General features: G+C 48.5%; 1 protein-coding gene across 1 annotated transcript; it reads left to right on the top strand.

Moving 5' to 3' along the window:
* The first annotated feature begins 9,219 nt into the window (after positions 1 to 9,219).
* Positions 9,220 to 11,912, top strand: RAX (retina and anterior neural fold homeobox). Its single transcript, XM_073346161.1, is given in 3 exon segments — positions 9,220 to 9,493; positions 9,650 to 9,909; positions 11,457 to 11,912. Coding segments are annotated over 3 exon segments (990 nt in total).
* Positions 11,913 to 19,264: the final 7,352 nt, after the last annotated feature.

Below are 19,264 nucleotides of genomic sequence, written 5' to 3'. Positions count from 1 at the left end.
CACAAGCCCAATTTCAACTTATCTTTTAACTTCTGGTGATCAATCCATGCCTCCATTTGTATTTTTTCCCTATATCAACCTGATACTACCTCCAAACCTTTGTCTAGCTTTGCAGATTAAATTACCTTATCTAAAAACACCACAGTAAACACATCTAAAGCATTTGACCTTTGAATTAAAACGTGACCGGAACATCTTGAAAATCTTATTGAAAGCATCTAGTGGTTTCAAGCAGCTAATTAAATTCGTCAGTACATATAGGATCAGCATTTTCACAGTTTAAAGGGTCAAAGGAGAAAGTACAATCGGAATCACTGCACAAGTGATTAATGAGATTCCATAAAAATTAAGGGTTGAATGAAGCGAATAGATTTGAAGTGTAATGACAAGTCACTGTTAAAAAAGACTTTTCGCTGTACGCGGTCCCGCATTACTAAAAAGTAATGTATTTTTTTAATGTATGGGTGATCTGTGCCAAATTATAGGGGTTGGGGGCAGCTATATAAGAACTTCAAAGCAAATGGGTGCTGTCCCAGGGCTGATATTAACAAGAGTGAAGTGAACTAAAATGCCTTTTGAAAGGGATCTGATTATTCTATGCACTACTTAAAAAGATAAGCCAAGGACTTAAAACAAAAACACACCAGCTAGAATTTTGAAACTTGGGTGACTAATATTCGGTACCTGGATCTACGTTTAGGCCCCTAAGTAAGGGGCTTGATTTTTCACTGGAATCTGTAAGTGTTCAGCTCCTCTGGGAATCGAATCACTTATTTGAGACAACTTTCAAAACTGTATACGTAAGAGATGGCACTTTGCTGAAAGAGGCATGGTGCGGCCTACAAAAAACACCCCCGAGGACTTGTGGACTGGAATGCAAACACACCTTGCACTTTGTGGAGAAATCGGTTGGGATTCCCAGCCGGGCTTAGGTTAGCAAAAAATCTAAAAGCAGCAGCCAGAAGAGAAAGAAAAGCAAGGGGCCTGGCCAGTAAATCCTTCCGGGCATCTGACCCACGGGCTGTCACTTAAAGACGATGATCTCATGCGCTGCTCGTTAAAGGGCTCGCGTTTTCAGAAATTAGCTTGCCACTTTCTTCAACGGCATTTACAAACCTCGACAAATACTGAGGGGAGGAGTTTCTGGGTAATGGACAGGGTTTTTTTTGGTTTTGTTGTTTTTGTAATGCAGGAGTCGCATATGGGAAGACATTTGCCCCAGTAACTGTGAGCACTAGGTCCCCTGCCTTCAGTGAGATCACTGGCAAGAGATGGTTAAATATGGGTGCACATCTTTGAAGAATCAGTGTCTTAAATTGCCTCACAGGGAATCTAGCAGTTTATTACCAGTCAAAACTGACAAATTCCTTAGTAACACCACTTACTTCTTAAATAGCACTTTTCTTCTATGGATTTCAAAGTGCCTTACAAAGGAGGGAAGCATCAGTAATATCTCCGTTTTTCTGGTGAGGAAATTGAGGCACGGAAGTGAAGTGACTTGCTGAGGTCCCTCAATAGGCCAGTGGCAGAGCTCTGAACAGAACTGATTTTACACACAAAAAGAGCTCAGCCATCCCACCTGCATAAATCAGAAGCACAAGCCCCAGCGGGTACCACTCCATTGGTGGTAACAAAGGGGGAAGGGGCAGGGTAGACCTGCTCCCAGCCTGCCTGTCTTTTTAAACACAGCTGTGACTGATCTGCACCCATGCTCCCATGAATGGGGCTGTGCAGGTGCTCGAGCAAACGTGGGAGAAAATCCTCAACGCAGACCAAGCCCGCTACATTTCTGCCAGTTCACCTCGTATCGGCAGGTGTCTGAGCTTTGTGGAGGTGGCCCTGGACGTGTGGGACTCAGTCCATGCCTCCGCGTCCTCACTGAAACTCATTCAGGGGGCGTCAAGGCTGAGCCCTGTGTCGCTCACCTCTGCTCCCCCTCGCCCCTGTTACTTCTCAGAGAAATGATTACTCTTATTTCATGTGTATATAGAGGAAGTGCCTAGAAGCCTCCGCGAGGTAACACACACAACGTATAGTCACGCTCAGTCCTTCCTACTCCCACCTCACGTGTAGTAACCTACAAGGGCTCTCTAACCTCTTCAGCGTGCGCTGTTCATGATGCGTGTATGTTTCATCTGTACTGGGCTGAATAGCAGCCCGCGAGGGAAATGTTTTATTGTGTTTGTTTGTATTATATGTGAAACTCCACAATTTACTTGGTGCTACACAAGACACAAAATGAGAGAGTCCCTGCCTCCAAGGGGTTCCCCTCTAGGAGCAGGTTTTGGTTTGCTTTGGTCTCTTCTATGTTTCTTGTTGGCACGTTGTTCCATTTTAAAGGCATTGCAGTCTTAGACTGTAATCTTCATTAGCTGTATCTCACCCTGAATGTTGTGGCACTGGTGGGCCTTTTAGAAATAAAGCTTGGGATTTTCCAAGGAGTTTAAGAGATTGAGAGTCCTTTGATAACCCAGCCGAAATGATTCCTGTACTGCTTATTTATTCGTGCATCTGGACAGCAGGAGTGTTACTGCAGTTTTGCATTTACAGGGCACCTAACACCGCTTCACAAACGTGAATTCACTCTCTCTGCATGGCTGGAGGTAGGTACACGGCTCCCCTTTACAGGTGTGAAAAATGGAGAGACGGCAAGTCCAAAAGAATGTCATAAAGAGACGCTAGTTGTGAGCGCCTTGAGGGGCGGTGCCCGGTTTGAGACCCCCCTATTACCAGCAGGAGAGTGGGGTGGGGGGAGAGAAAACCTTTTGTGGTGATAATCACCCATTTTTTCATGGTTTGTGTGTGTAAAAACAAACATCTTCTGTACTTTCCACAGTATGCATCCGATGAAGTGAGCTGTTATTCAGGAAAGCTTATGCTCAAATAAATTGGTTAGTCTCTAAGGTGCCACAAGTCCTCCTTTTCTTTTTGCCAATACAGCCTAACAGGGCTGTTACTCTGAAACCTTGATTATCATACACATTGTAAGGAGAGTGGTCACTTTAGATAAGCTATTACCAGCAGGAGAGGGGGTTTCAGCGGTGGGGGAGAAAACCTGGATTTGTGCTGGAAATGGCCCAACTTGATTATCATACAGATTGTAAGGAGAAAGAAAAGGAGTACTAGAGTGATCACTTTAGATAAGCTATTACCAGCAGGAGAGTGGGGTGGGGGGAGAGAAAACCTTTTGTAGTGGTAAACACCCATTTTTTCATGATTTGTATGTATAAGAAAATCTTCTGTATTTTCCACGGTATGCATCCGATGAAGTGAGCTGTAGCTCACGAAAGCTTATGCTCAAATAAATTGGTTAGTTTCTAAGGTGCCACAAGTCCTCCTTTTTGCAAATACAGACTAACAAGGCTGCTCCTCTGAAACCAATAATTAATAAATGATCTTGCTCTAAGTACTTTCTCTCAAGGTTCTGGTCCCCATTTCACGCCGGCAGGGGGCCGCCTACTGGGGCGGGGGGCTCGCCAGGGAGACAGCAGATTAGCAGGGGTCTGTCACATGGGAGCTGCTGCTGCTAAAGGGACTCCACCTGGGATTTGCATTCTTACCGCTAATAGGATCGCTAGAGCTCAGAGCCGTCATCCCTTCAAGCTAAACGTCTCTGGTGCCCACTTTTAAGCAATCTGAATTCAATTAGGCTAAGTGGAAAACAAGTAAAGAAGGATTGCATTAACATAGCTTTGCTGCATGAAACTCACAGCTCCGCCCTCTCGGGAGAAATCACTGGTGCAAGGGGCCCAGGTCTCAGAGTGGTCACACACCTGGCTTATTCACCGAAGGGAGAAGTGACACATGGTGTATTTATTCTTTAACACTGCTCCTATTCGGGAAGCACCTTGACGCTTTAACCAAATCGGGCTTACTTGTGCTGGACGCTGAACAGACAGTTAATCTCAGTCTTTCATACTCCCACGTGTAGTAACCTACAGGGGATAGCTAACCCCTTCACCGCGCGTTGTTAATGGTGCGTGTGTGTTTCATCTACACTGGGCTCAGCAACTATAATCAACTCTCCAAGTGGATGGGAACTGAAAATGCGTCTCTCCAGAAATAAACGGTACAGGGGACTGCAAGGGAGCCAGCAACAAGTATTAAACTAAGGACGCCAGTTCCCCAGTAAAGTTCAAGTTGTGTTTTCAAAAAGAGCTTTTTAATATGCAAATAATATGAACTATTTAGAGACAGGAAAAACACAATACACTTCCTATAGCTTTTTATAACAGCAACAGCCTGTGCCCTATGGGAAGGTTCGTATTCCCTGTTTGTTCCTCCAACAGACTGTCTTGTGTAATTTTCTCTCTTAGTTTAGACATTGCTGGCCATCCAGAGAGCCATATTTACCCTTCATAAGAAGGACCATGCTGGGTCAGACCAAAGGTCCATCTAGCCCAGTATCCTGTCTTCCCACAGTGGCCAATGCCAGGTGCCCCAGAGGGAATGAACAGAACAGGTAATCATCAAGCGATCCATCCCCTGTCGCCCATTCCCAGCTTCTGGCAAAGAGGCCAGGGACAACACCTCTGCCCATCCTGGGTAATGGACCTATCCTCCATTAATGTAACCAGTTCTTTTTTGAACCCTGTTATAGTCTTGGCTTTCACAACATCCGCTGGCAAAGGTTAACTGTGCTTTGTGTGAAGAAATACTTCCTTTTGCTTGTTTTAAACCTGCTGTCTATGTTAAGCCTGTGTTCGCACTCTGTTGTTTCATACACCCATATTAGGAAGTATCCTAACGTTTTTAGAACTGTTTATGTACCGTTTAAATGTGGGGGGGGAGGGGTGAAGGCAATGATCATTTGATCTAGACAAATAAAGGAGATGGGAAAGGGAAGCAGAATTCTGTGGGTCAGTGCTTTGTGGTTCTGCTTCCATCCTGCCCTATAAGGGAGAAGTTGGTGCATATTGCTGAGTATTATTGACATGAGATAAATTAAGTCTCTTCTACTCTGGATCATGTGTAGAAGCTGGTATATAAACGCTTCACAGATTCTCTATTTTTGTCTCACACGTTTTTTCATAAAGTACCTGCAACAATAATAGGAACAATACAAAGCACCTTTGCAAGAGGCTAGGGAGCGGGGAGGGGCGGGGACTATCTCACAAAGGCAGGGAATATCCCAGCTACTTGGTTCAGATGATGGATATTTTCAGATCTTATCCTATTCCCCTGTTTGTCATTTCCAAGTGGAAATCGTCTTTGCTAAGCCCCGGCCCATCGTGGGATCAGTTTCTGAGACTTCACACTAGCGTGAGATGGGATTCAGTGGCGTGCAGAGGATTTACCTAGCGGCTAATGCCTTACTATCAAAGGAAGACGTCCAATCACTTACCCTTCCTCCTTTTGTTAACCTAAACTCTGCAAGTGTTAGACTTGGTTGGGGGGATAAAGTAAGACAAACTTGTTACACTGTCTGTGTAGTAATCGCTAGTTCTCTCTGAGGGAAGTTGACAGCTGCCCCCCTCACATTATATACATCATGCTCTGGTTAGTTAGTCCAAGCCTGTGTGGTAATGGATGCCATATAGACATTTATAATAGATTATGAAACTCTAAGGAAAAAATAAAAGAGGGGCCCCTTAGCCGCGAGGAAAGAACCTTGGGTATTGGATGGGACATTATCCTGCTGTGTTAGGTCATAGTGGAGGACCCCTGCCCGCTGTGGTTTGGGAACCTGGGCCCTCTTGCTTCACTCTCCCTTTGATCCAGCCTGGTGAGACAGGAAAACAGCCCATCCGCAGGACCACAGTCTGTGGCTTTGGCAGAAGGTGCGTTACCCGGCTTCCCTGTCTCCTTTGTGCCCTTATTCCCTGCTCGGGAGCTGACCAGCAATTTGCAATTTCATCTTCTTGTGCGTTTTGCTGCATCCTGCAGATGGATTCCGTGCCCCGCGTTACTGGAGGGACGGGCGCATTTTGTGCGCGGGTGTGAAGGCCCTAAACATCCAGCTCCAAATGAGAACAAATTAGGGACATTGCACAGTCCATTCATCTTCACTAATAGAGTTCTTGGGAAATACACATGTACATTAAAAGAGCACAATGACCCCCGGCTGATTGCTTTGAGTACCCTCCAGTGCCCCCACAATGGTATTGACTGGCTTTTTGTACTGCACACAAAAGCTAGCCTACCCTTTTCTTGTCCTTTCTCCGTCTCTTCCCTCCTTGCCAATGGCGGCTGAGGTTTTGCCTGCTTTCCTCCACTACACAGTAACTCCAGGCTAACCTCACCAGGCGCTATTCGGGAGAGCCGGGCAGCTCTAAACGGAATTATCTTTGGGGAAACAAACAAAACCATAAGCCCCTTCGCAGCGTGTGGGCAGGGGCGCAGGAAAGCGCTGCCAGTCTCCGTTGGAGGAACAAACAGGGAACCTGAACGTGCCCACAGGACACAGGCTGATACTGTCTTATGTATTTTTCTCTCTCCATTTAGGCTTTTCTGTCCACCCAGAGAGTCTAATATGAATGCTCGGTTTAATATTGAGCATGCATTTTATGTAAACTTCCTCAAGTAGGGGGAGAGACAAGTGCCAAGGAAAAATTAACTAGCTCGCTAACTTCCTCTCCCACCTGGTGAGCAGAAAACTGGACAGGAACAAACTCCTCTCTGACTGTCCTACGTGATGGGCGCACCTTGGCCATACCACTGGTGTAACTGTTAACTCCGACGCTATCCGAGACAGCAAAGTACTAGGAATGGTTTCCCTGTCCTGTGGATAGTTCATTTGCAATTTATTCAGTCCCTCTTCTTAGCTGAAGGTCCACTCAGTGGCCCCCTGTCTGATCACCCAGTACAAAATCGTTCCATCTCTAGGCATTAGGTGCATCTGATCACGTCCTCAGTGCGCCAGGTTTATCGGCTCGCCAGGAGCCAGGCACTCCTTTCAGACGTCGGCTAATTCAGAGTCTCAGCTTTAACCTCCTCTTATTTATGCTCAGCTTGTTTTAGGAATAATGCCAAGATCCGTTTTTAGATTTAGAAATAATGGTAGATCAGTAACTGGTGATCCCACCACATAACCCCTCTTCGGTTGAAGTCAACTTCTATTTGAAAGCTAATGATGGTTTTTTAAAAAGAAAATTACATTGGCGAAATTTTGGAGAGCAAAACGTCAACAGATCGTCAGAGAAAACGTCTGCCTTTGAATGGATTCTTTATTGTTATGGTTAATGTAATTAACGGGTTTCTGGTGAGCTGAGACACACGGTCGAATTTTAACTACCCTGTCGGACTTCGTGAAAGGCTCAAGTGACCCCATTGTCAATTTTATGTCGGTTCTGCCTGGGATCGCCGAGCTCTGAGCGATGAAAAGGGGTCGCTGTGCTCTGAGTGCTTCGCCTGGAACCTACCCAAGAGTGTCTCTCCAGCACCCCTAACTGTTGCTGAAGAAGTTAGCTCGTCTATTGAATGTGTAGCTGGTACCCAATGCAGAATTGCTGGAGAGCTCTCCCCTGGTGAAGGGAAATGATCTGATCCGTCCCAGCGGCTGAACAGCACCAACTTTGTCTCCCTGTTCTTCCTGCAAATAATCTCTGCTCACTACCACGAATATAGCCCGTAGGGCACCCCTCGGGCGGGGCGGCGGCGAAAGTCTGCCTACGAAGTCTCTTCCCTTCCCTAAGCCTGCACTGAGGTCAAGGCATGACGCCAGACCCTGCTTGTTTTACTTACTCCCATAGACCCACTGGCTTCAATGAGACTGGGACGTTAGTGGGACAAACTGGGAGGAGTAAAACGAACAGGAAGGAGCTGAAGATGTCAGGAAACAGCGCCCCTTTTCGTGCAAACCGGAGTGAAGAGGAAACGTTTAAATCAGAAGCTGTGTGAAGCCTGCGGTGGGTCCGTACCCCTTTTCTCCAGGGTCTGAGGCGGTAGTTAATCTCTGACACCAGTAACATTTGGCTTTTCAATACACTTCGTTCTCCGGAGTAACCATCCCTCTTTTACCGGGAGAAACGCGTCTCATACTTGTTTGCCTTTCATTTCCGTTCGCTTCGTTTTTCACACACCTTTGGAAATCGATCCACAAATCTGCACTAACACTGAGAGCAAGGACGGATTGTTTTAAAAAAGCGGAATAGAAAAAACAATTAGCCTGTGTATTGCTGAACGAATTTAGGAAAAGGCATTTCCCTCCCAACAAAACAGAGAGCCGTTAAACATTTTACAGAGGCCATTAAACCAGAAATATCCAAATACAGAGCAAACTAAAAAGGGAAATGGGATAGCAAGACAACCCAGAACGCAATATAATCAGAGTCTAGCAAGACGGCCTGATTTCTTTTTAATAAATTCGATTTAAAAAGTAAAAAAAATATATGTTTTTTGAAAGCATTCTTCCCAAACTCAGGATTCCGCTAAGGCCGGCGGAGTTGTTTGAAGCATTATGATAGCAACACAGTAGGTTAGATTTCGAGAAACACAGCATAGGTCACTGCATCTGATTAGGACAGGAGCTGCATTTCCCCCTGGGTTGTGTGATTGGCTTTGGTCAGTTGAATCCACTTTTTAAAAGACCAAGTGGTTTTCTAACCGGGCCTTCCCCCACCTTCGGGTCTGACGATGCAAACCCGGCCCAGCGCCAAGAGGATTTCAGAGTCAGGAATAACTGTGGAATAATTGTTCCTCCTCTGGCAAGCCTCGGGCTAATTCCAGCTTCGGAAGCTCTGGCCCCGCGAAGCTGGGCCTGAATGCGTCGGGCGGCCCCTGCTCCCTGGCTGCGCGGGTAGGAGTCGACCGCCCCATTCACTCAGGTGGACACAGCGTCCGCAGGAAGACAAAGCCGCCGGGCTGAGGCTAATCGTGGCAGTGGCGGAGAGGAGCCCGCAGCGGGCGCAGCTGACCACTGCCCGTGGAAGGGCGCTTTAAAACTCTCCGGCGAGCCCTGCCCGAGCCATTGGGCGAGGAGAGGTCACCGGGCGCCCAGCCGCGGCGCTTCAAGGACAAGCAGCCAGGCCCCTAGAAGGCGGCCACGGGCTCTGACACCCAGCCCAGCTTAAGGACTCAGAGCGTGCGCAGGGGCTGGTTTGCAGCCTGCCCGGGCTCTGACATCAGGGGATCGGGGGGCGGCTTCCCCCCCTCCCCTCCCCTCTCCCCCAGCCCGGAGCTCCGCGGGGCTTCGCCTTGGAGTCAGCCCAGCCCAGCCCAGCTCGGAGGGGCAGCGGGTGAGCGCCGAGGAGGAGGGACGAGCCGGGGCAGCGGGTCTCCATGCACCTGCCCGGCTCCCCTCTGAGCATGGCGGACGGGAGCTTCTCTCTCTCGGCCCACCTGGGCAGGAGCCCCGGCGGCGCCCCGTCCCGGCTGCACAGCATCGAGGCCATCCTGGGCTTTTCCAAGGAGGACGGGCTGCTAGGCGCCTTCCAGCCCGTGGGCAGCCCGCGGGCCCTGAAGGAGGCGGACAAGCGGAGCCCCCGGCCCTGCTTCCCCAAAATGCCCGGGGAGCCGCCGGAGGAGCAGGAGAGCGGGGCCGAGGAGTACGAAGGTGAGCCGGGGGCTGGGCGGGGGGGGACCCGGCTAGGACGGACTCAGCCCCCTTCGGGGAGGGGGGGGCCCGGGCCTCTTTCCCCGGGGAGCAGGGCACGGGCGCCCTGGGCCGCGGCCTGGCTGGGCAGCCCGCGAGCTCTGCCCCGCCCGGGAGCCGCCTGACGGTCTCTTCCCCCCGTTGCCCCAGAGCCCGGCTGCCTCCAGCACCCGCCGGAGCGGCTCAGCCCGCCGCTGCCGGACGCCAAGCTCGCGGACGAGGAGCAGCCCAAGAAGAAGCACCGCCGCAACCGCACCACCTTCACCACCTACCAGCTGCACGAGCTGGAGCGGGCCTTCGAGAAGTCGCACTACCCGGACGTGTACAGCCGCGAGGAGCTGGCCGTCAAGGTCAACCTGCCCGAAGTGCGCGTGCAGGTAAGCGAGCCCCGCTGCCCGCCTCGCGGGGCCAGGCCGGAGCGCCCCCGGGGGCGCTAAGCCGCTGGCCCCGGGCGAGCGCTCCCGAGCGCCGCTTTACCTCGCACGCCCAGGAGTCGTGCGGGAAGGGATTTTATTCCTCGCGCCTTTCGCAGCGGAGATTGCGAGCTGCCTGCGTTTGTTCCCAGGAGGAACATTCCCCGCTCGCTGCGCAGCCCGCAATTTACCTTAGTTCCCACCGCGCGGCGTTTGGGTGGTAAACTGTTTTGCTTTGATTATGGCCTAATTATCTTTAATCCCCGGGTCATTAAAATGTTTGAAAAGCCTTCAATATTTACTAGTCATCTGTGAAAAATCTGGGAGCGATTCCAAGCGGTGTGGGGGTTTTAAAACTGCCTGCAAGGGACATTGGTGCTTATTTCATCACAGCGACTAGTGGTGTAATGAGACCAGATGTGGGTGGATGGGGAATTACTTGGTTTGGGAGGGTGCCTCTAAATTGCCTCGAGGCGTTTTCTTTTAAAAAGATCAAGCTTGATTTCAGCCGGGGAGCCGGGATCCCGCTTTAACGGGTTTTAGCTGACACTCTAGCTGCGGGATCTCCGGAGCCTAGCTCGCAATGAGAGCTCACCGTTTTGCTTTCGGGGCGTGTCGTGGGGCTGATCCAAACCCGCACTGAAGTCAGTGAAAGGCTCCGATTAACTTCAGTGGGCTTTGGATCCGGCCCGAACTCATTGCGTTTAAACCAGGGCTGTTTCCCATCGGTCCGGACAGTGCATGAAATATTTCTGTGTCGTGATTACCAGTGCCTCTTGGAGAAGGTATTCGGGATAACTCCAAGCACCGAGCAAAGCTATGGGTGATGACTATTTCCTGCATTAAGGCCAGAGTATTCCAATAAAGCCACACCGAAGGCTAGGAAAGTTATCCCAAGAGAACTCCAGAAATAGCTAGAATTTTCCACCACAAATAGAGAAAGTGAGAAGAAATGATAGATTTGTACGTGTGTTTTCCTATCCCAGACACTTTCCTTGTCTTGCTTTCTTCTGCCATGCCTGTCTCCTTAAAGGAGTCTTCAGATCTATTCTTCTGGCTTCAGAAAGTTTCTCCCCAACCCAGAAACCAGCCGATTTCCCTCCAAAAATATATATGGTGACTCTCCGCATAAAAAGCAACTCTGCCTCCTTTGCATCGCGGATAACCCGCATCTTTTCTCGCTTTTTTTTTTGCTTTCGGATGAAATTCAATCCCACCCATATCCCGCAAGCGATTTTGAAAAGACTTCGGTTTAAAAGAAACGATTTCAACCCAAGGAATCGCTTTTTCCCCCCCAGGCCGCGCTGGAACTAGTTCAAGATTCCAGCGTTTTTGTTGGCCGCTGTCTCAGCTCGCCGCAGAGCTGGGGCATTCTCCGAGAAGCAAAGAAGCACAGTGGGTAGACGGATTGTTGTTACCCCATGATTTTATGATTTGCTCTTTGCATTGGAGTTGACAGGAGGAAAATTAGAATCTCCTTTTCGGTGCTAATCCCCAAACTGTGTTTTTAGGTGTGGTTCCAGAACCGGAGAGCCAAATGGAGAAGGCAAGAGAAACTGGAAGTCACTTCAATGAAGTTGCAGGACTCCCCTATACTCTCCTTCAGCCGATCCCCCCAGCCCTCTGCCATGGGCACGATCAGCAGCAATTTACCGCTGGAGTCTTGGCTCACCCCACCGATGGCTAACAGCACTCCCCTGCAGACTCTGCCCGGCTTCGTGGCTTCCCCGCAAAGCCTCCCCAGCAGCTACACCCCTCCACCTTTCCTGAATTCGCCGCCACCCATCAGCCACACCTTGCAACCCCTGGGGACAATGGGGCCTCCTCCGCCCTACCAGTGCGGGACCAATTTTGTGGACAAATTCACTTTGGAAGAGACGGATCCTAGGAACACCAGCATAGCTGCGTTACGGCTCAAAGCAAAGGAGCATATTCAGTCCATGGGGAAACCGTGGCAGACAATCTGAAGGGACACACAGACATCCATCTCCCCAGAACAACAGAGGACCCTACCAGCATGGCTGGTAGCTTTCCACAAAGATCCCCCCAGGAAAATAAGTCACCGATCGTAGATCTTTCCTCTGCAGTAGGCATGTAATTGAGAGGAAGGAACAGTCTCCTGGCACAAGCTGCTCACATCCCAGATGGAGCTAAGCACTAAAGAAATGCGTTTCCTAGATCCCAGTAGCCTCCCGCCCCTGAAGTTGCTTTGTTTGTATTTTTTTGTGTCCCTTCTGTATCCCTGTGCAGATTAGGGTTTGATTCTAGTTTCAGGAGCTAATAATTTGATATTACTTGTTGACTGGACATTTGGTTATATTAAAAACTACAGTAGGGGCAGAGAAATGTGTAGTCTTAGGGGGGTTTGTAACATTAAAGAAGGACGATTTTAAGACCATGCATTGTACTTGTTGATTCCGAATGGATCTCGACTAAATATGATCAGCAGCTAGTGTGTCTTCTGTTTCTTTTTCCTGTTTTAGTACACAGTCTAAATGCATGGTCTCACTAAACCAGGGGTCGGGAAGGGGGCAAGCTCCGGGTCCCGGCGCGGAGAACCACTGTGTTAGACTATTATTGTTCTCCACAGTTAGAGAGGAAAATACAGAGTAGTGTTAAGGAGGTAGCACACGACGAGGTGTGTTCCCGATCCATTTCCAGTGCAGAGTGATCTGTGCCTGGCTGCCACCCAGACAAAGTCAATATACAGGTATTTGTGTGACAACCACCCAGGTTAAAACAGCTGTAAGTAATAGACAGGGCGCCTCTCTTTAAATTCTCATTACCTTCCCCCTCCCACCCCCATTTCTCTGTTTCAGTCAAAATGTCATTTTGCAAATGTTTTGGCCTTGTCTTTAATGAAATGACACGAGCTTGGGGGGTGGGGGGGGGGCACGGGAGGCCTGCGGGTTGTACCGCACACGTTTGGAGGGCTGTGAATATAACCTTTTCACCCCCTCAAATCTGCTGTAGCCGCATGTTCCTGCCATTCACCTGCATCTCTCTCCCGCTGTTCCCTGTGACTAAAAAGTCACTGCGGTGTGGAGCCGGGACTGGAAAGATCAAAAGAGCAACCAGAGCTTTTCAGAGCGGACTGGATTCCATTGGTGTTGCAGAGGAAGGGATAAAGAGTAAATTGTTCCTATCCAGTTGTCACTTTTCCCGAGGCTGGCCCCCTTTCCACAGCTGAACTCGTCCTGCCTGTCCCGAGTCTGACTCTGCGGCCACCTAGGCGGTGCAAATCAGAAGTAATTAAAACAAACAAACAAACCACCCTTGTAAGGGCTCCCTCCTGCAAGTGGCTGAGCATGCTGGTCACAGCCCAGCAGAGCCCAGTATGTAAATACCTGCTTAATGTTAAGTGTAGGAGTAGCCCCAGTGACTACTACTCGGGGGCTTAAAGTTAGGCGGGTGAGCAAGCGTTTTGCTGGCTGAGGGGCAGAGTGCTCAGCACCCATCTGCCCCCAGCCCTAACTGAGGGCTTGTTTGCTTTTTACACCAGTGTACCTACTTCCATGCTGCTGTATCAAAATCAACGGCTGGTGCGAATTTCCTGCGCTGGTGTAAAACGTGACTTGTGCCAGCAGAGGAGCTACACGGATGCAGAAAACCCAGCGCCCGGAGAGCCTGAGACGGCACTCAATCAGGCTCAGTGAGGTCAAGGGACCTCAAGCCGGAAGGATCCCTTCCTAGTCTACCCCAGAAGTTCGAGCCCTTAGGACATTCAGAAGAGCTATCGCGCTGTGAAGCGGGGCTTCGTTTTCCTATAACAGGGGAAGGGAATTTGGGGTTCAAAGGGGGGCATTCTAGTGAATATTGAGTTAAGAAATATCACACGCTTCCTTTCCTTCCTGGTGCAATCAGAAAAATCCCACCCACGCCCTCGGGAGCCCGCTGCCTACCGACTCAATAGCAGGATCCAGTGTGAAAGGAGAGCTCTCCCTTGAACAGAGATATCTCGCGATAAGGGTATAAAACTTTGAGACAAGAATGCAGAGGGCGATTCACACGGCCAGTGTAACTCCTTTAGCTAGGCTGGCACGCCTAAAACAAAGGTTAGCTCTGAACTTTCCGGTCGTTCAGTTGTCCTGCACAATATCGTAGTGAAATAAGGAAGTCTAAGCTGAGCAATGAATTCTGCATTAAACCGTTTTTCTTAAATCCGGAGCATGACAGGTGTCTGCACAGCTGGGTCACTGGAACCTCACATTAAAACAAAAACCAAACAAAAGCATGGAAATAAATTCAACCTCCTCTGCTGCCCATCTATCTATTTTTGCTAAAATTCTTCCAGTTTTACTTGGCTGGTTTAGATGTTAAAGCACCTCCCTGTTTTAACTTCTCCGGTGTAGTTTGCACTCAGGGTGACGGATTGAAGTTATTTCTTGAAGTTAAAAGTGTCGTATTGTTGCCATTTTGAAAAGGCACGACAAATATTGGTATACTGTCCACACCCTTCCTCACCCCACCCCCCTTTTAGAATTCCTTCCTTGGGGCCTGATCCAAAGCCCTTGAAATCAATGGAAAGTTTCTCGTTGGCTTCAAGGAGTTTTGGATCAGGCCCTGTCCATGTGAGTCACTCTCGGAAAACCAGCTCTATTGCAGTGCGGGGGTGGAAGTGTCCTCACCGCTGTCTCTTCTGTACGAGGGGCCAGAACTCCCCACAGGGTCTCGCACACCCTGATCGGGCGGCCTGGTCCTGCCGTCGGAGCAGCTGGCCCCAGCTGTCTCGTACACTCTCTGTGACTTTGGGCAACTCGACTAACTTCTCGGCGACTCAGGCGCCCCATCAGTAAATGGGGCTAACACTTGTTCACCCACCTCACAGAGATGGGTTGAGGCTTAATGAGTAACTAATTAGTCTGTAAATATTATGATACTGTGATGCACCCGTGGGGTGAATAACTGATGTCAGCTTCTCCTCCGGGAACCGCTCCGCCTTTCCCCAGGACAACCTTCCAAAATGCCCCGGAAAACAGAAAAATGGAACTGAAGGCTGACCGTATTTGGCTAGCAAGTCCGTTAGGCGCGGGGAGAGTTGCCGCTTGCCCGTGAGCTCCGGGGGCTCGTGGCTGACACAGGGAGCTGGCTGGGCCTGGGCAAGGTACCGGGAGAAGCCACAGCCCTGCCATTGCAACAGGTGGAAAGGGCCGGTGACGCGCACAGCTCTCTGGAGGGTCAGGGGCAGAGGTGCAAATGTGCCAATTGGAAATCAGCTTCACACTGGCTCCCACCCTGCAGTCTTTACACAGGTAACCCCCCCGCCCCCATTACCTTCATAGGGGATTTAGGGTCAGTGCCCCTGTCTTGCACAGAGCTTACTCGCCTGAAATTCCTGCGAGGAAGTGACTTTCCTCTCGCTTCTTTATTACTGGTCCGTTGGGTTTGTTTAACATCATCAGGCTCCAATCCGCAAAGCCCCCATTAGCGCGTGGGAACTGCGGGATAATCATTACCCTCCCCGCATATGGCAGGAGATCGCTAACTAAACTGTCGGGCCAGGGGATGAACCCAGTTTGTTCCGGTGCAAGCCAAGAAGTGAGTTCCCCGGACAGCAACCGGAGTTCCCAGGAGCTGCTGTTCTCATCCACGGGGCTAACATTGCTCCTTCGAGCAAAAGCTCCGTGCCGGGTAATGTTAAGCTGGGGCTCTTCGGAAATAAAGTCCCAAATCGCTCTCGCGCGCGCACGCGCACTTTCCTAAAGCCCCCCCACCCCCACCGCAGGCAGCTCGGGGCGAGCCGGCAGATTGCAGGGAGCAGCCCCCCGAACGTGTCCGGTCCCAAGGCTGCTGCCCGGGGGAAGCTGCAGGCTCCACGTGAGGGAATCAGCGGCAATTAAAATTACACATCTGCAGAGAGCCCCTCGCCATTGTCCGAGCTGCAGGAATTAAAACCACAGCGTTTTTATTTCCCATTATCTCTGTTACCACATTTCCTGGGGCTGAGAACCTTTTAAAGAAAACACCCCTTCTTTTGGCCGGGCACAGGGTGCTTTACACACTCTGGAAATTGTGGCAATTAACGTTTCTCATTAGGGGAAGGAGAAGGACTCACAAGCCCGCTCATTGTGTCCTGGGGACGGGTCAATAAAGACGGGGAGCCCTCCTCTTTCAATATTTCCCACTCATTGTGGCCAGACAAAGGCTGGCTCCTAATTATATTTTCACAATCTGTGCGTATCTTTAAGGGTCCTGTCAGAAACAAGCACGTCAGCTTTGTTCAGCTTCACTTCAGGGAGCTTTTTAACCTTAGACAGCAGTTTCTAAACAGCCCTTCCCAGCAACGTGGCCCATTTGCAGACTTGAGAGCTGCTTTTGGAAAATAATAATGGAAATCGCTGTATTTTGAAAACAGCCTCCTCTCCTTCCATCCCCCTCCCTTTTCCTTCTCCAGAGTAGAAGGACATAAACTGCTTTGGGGACTTGAAAACCAACAGGCAGATCGTAGGGGCACTCCCCCAAATCATCTCTGACCACTTTGAGGACTTCACTTTCCAGCAAAACATACATCCATTTCCCCTGCCCCTCCCCACCTACTCTGGATTCAACACATTATTAAATATTGGGCCTAATCTTAGCACTGACTTCAAGAAGCTATGGATCAGACCCATTATGTACTAATTCCACTCTCAGTCACGCTGGGTGTAAAGCTGGAGTAACTCCATTAATGTCAATAGATTGACACCATCTTCACAGAGGTGTAACTGAGGGCGGTTTGCCCCTTGGCCTTCAGTAACAATAGCACTTCATTATCTTTCATGACCAAGCAAAGTAGTTTGTAAGTTTCTCATAAACCCAGGTGAATAAAACACTGGCTATAGATTGCCAAGGAAAGCTGTTTATAGCTTCAGCTGTGCATGTTTAAGGCCTGATGCTACAAATTCATAGTTACTTTTACACAAGCAGAGATTTTTTTCCCCTCCGCGGTAGGGGAACATCTATTTTTCCCTTTGGCTGGCATGAATACCCATATTAGTATATATGTAATATCCTGTTCATTAGCCATGCTCTGAGACCTTTTCATCAGTTTGCAAAGTGCCCAGCATTATTTAGGCTCCAACAATAAAGGACAAAACAATGACAATACTAATGAATAGCTACTGCCTCAGTGGTAATCATCATCATCTGGCAACAATTGGTCTGATCTTGAAAACACTTAGACACCTGAGTAACTGTTTGCATTAGGCCCTAATTTCATTGTTGCCTGATTACTGCTCTGTCTGTTCTTTCTAGTGATTAATAAGTAACTTGCTGAAATTTCAATGATAATGACAAACATCAATCTATAGATAGACAAATATATACATACATACCATTTTTTAAAATCTAGCTCTATGAAGTCCTGCTCCAAAGGCTTCATGTATTGAAGTCAATGGAAAGACTGCTAAGGACTTTAATGGGCTTTGGATCAGGACCTTAATAAGTGTACACACACACACCCCTAACATATAATATATACATATAATGTAACAAATAGTTGTAGAATTATACATTTATGTGTGTGAGAGGGAGAGAGAGCATACGTTTGTGTAGACAGATAGTGTATGTGACTCTAGCAGACCAGGCCCCAGCTCATGCCACAGTCCCCCTGTCTCCACTGATGAATACAGAGCTGGAACCAGTCTGGCTCACCTGTGAGTTAGTATTGTTAAAATAGGTAGAATTCTAAGACTCTGTTTAATGTTTAGGTTTGATGGAATGCTTACCAGTTGCCGCCTGCATTAATCTCACTGATAATATCTGTATCCCGTATTATAAGATAATATTGAAGTGTTTGCATGATAAGCCTCTGTACCTGTGGCAATGTCTACAGTACAGACCTTAGAGTGGCACAGCTGTACCACGGCTATAGAAGGTCTCCTGTGTAACCGCTCGATGCTGGTGGGAGAGAACGCTCCTGCCGGCATAATTAAACCACCCACAATGAGCGGCAGTAGCTATGCTGGCAGGAGAGCGTCTCCCAGCGACATAGCGCTGTCCACACTGGCGCTTTTGTCAGTGAAGCTTATGTTGGTCAGGTTTTTTTTCCCACCACACCCCTGACCGACAAAAATTTTGCCAACAAAAGTGCTAGTGTAGATGAAGTCTGTATAAATCATCAGACAGGTGAGAGACATTAAATAGTGTGACATACTGGTCTCCAACACAAGGCGTTGTTTCCTGCCTTACAAGGAAGGCCCATAGGCACCAGACGGACTAGAGTGAAACTTTAAAGAGGACAAAAGACTTTGCTGTTTATTCTCGCTGTCCCCCATGAAGATGAGTCTTGCAAGTAAATTCCTCCCATCAGCTCAGTTTGCAGTTCAAAGCAGAAGGGTGGAGAAGGGAATAAAACCCCCTAGCAAGAAGGAATAATATCTTTATGTTGCTTGGATTTTGGAGTTGTGGGTGGGGGAAGGATTATTAGGTACAGTAGAACCTCAGAGTTACAAACACCTCAGGAATGGAGGTTGTTCGTAACTCTGAAATATTCGTAACTCTGAAATGTTCGTAACGCTGAACAAAACGTTATGGTTGTTCTTTCAAAAGTTTACAACTGAACGTTGACTTAACACAGCTTTGAAAATGCTGATTTTAACAATCTTAATTTAAATGAAACAAGCTCAGAAACAGTTTCCTTACCTTGTCAAATCTTTTTTTTTAAACTTTCCCTTTATTTCTAGTAGTTTACGTTTAACACAGTACTGTACTATATTTGCTTTTGTGTGTGTGTGTGTCTACTGCTGCTGCCTGACTGCATCCTTGTGGTTCCAAATGAGGTGTGTGGTTGACCAGTCAGTTCGTAGCTCTGGGGTTTCTTACTCTCAGGTTCTACTGTATAAGCAAAAGATCATCCGTGCCTGGCCTGAGTTAGCCCTAAAGGCTCATATAGAACTTGCTTATTATAGAAGGTTCTATTACTTTTTGAAACTTAAGATGGTAACTCATTTGTTTGTTAACCTTGTAAATAACTCTCTTGCTTCCTTTTCGTATATAATAAATCTGCATATAGTTTATTATAGGATTGGCTACAAGCCAATACAAGTCTTTGGTGTGAGATCTAAAGTGCAATTGACCGGAGGTAAGTGACTTGTCCTTTGGGACTGGGAGTAATCTGAATATTGCTGTGATCCTTGGTGTAAGGAACCATCTATCACAAAAGTAGGTTACCTGGGTGACAAGACAGATTGGAGTACCCAAGGGGACTGTCTGTGACTCCATGCTCAAGCTGTTAGAGTGCCTGAGACGTTTACACTTGATCATTGGTTGGTGAAAGCTCAGTATAGATCTCACAGCCAGTTTGGGCTTTGTGCACTGGTTCTTAACTGCCCTGAGGTTG

The sequence above is a fragment of the Lepidochelys kempii genome, chromosome 5 (assembly GCF_965140265.1).
Source record: "Lepidochelys kempii isolate rLepKem1 chromosome 5, rLepKem1.hap2, whole genome shotgun sequence".
Classification (NCBI taxonomy): domain Eukaryota; kingdom Metazoa; phylum Chordata; order Testudines; family Cheloniidae; genus Lepidochelys; species Lepidochelys kempii.
The sequence above is the reverse complement of the archived record's forward strand: the minus strand, read 5'-3'. Positions and strand labels throughout refer to the sequence as shown.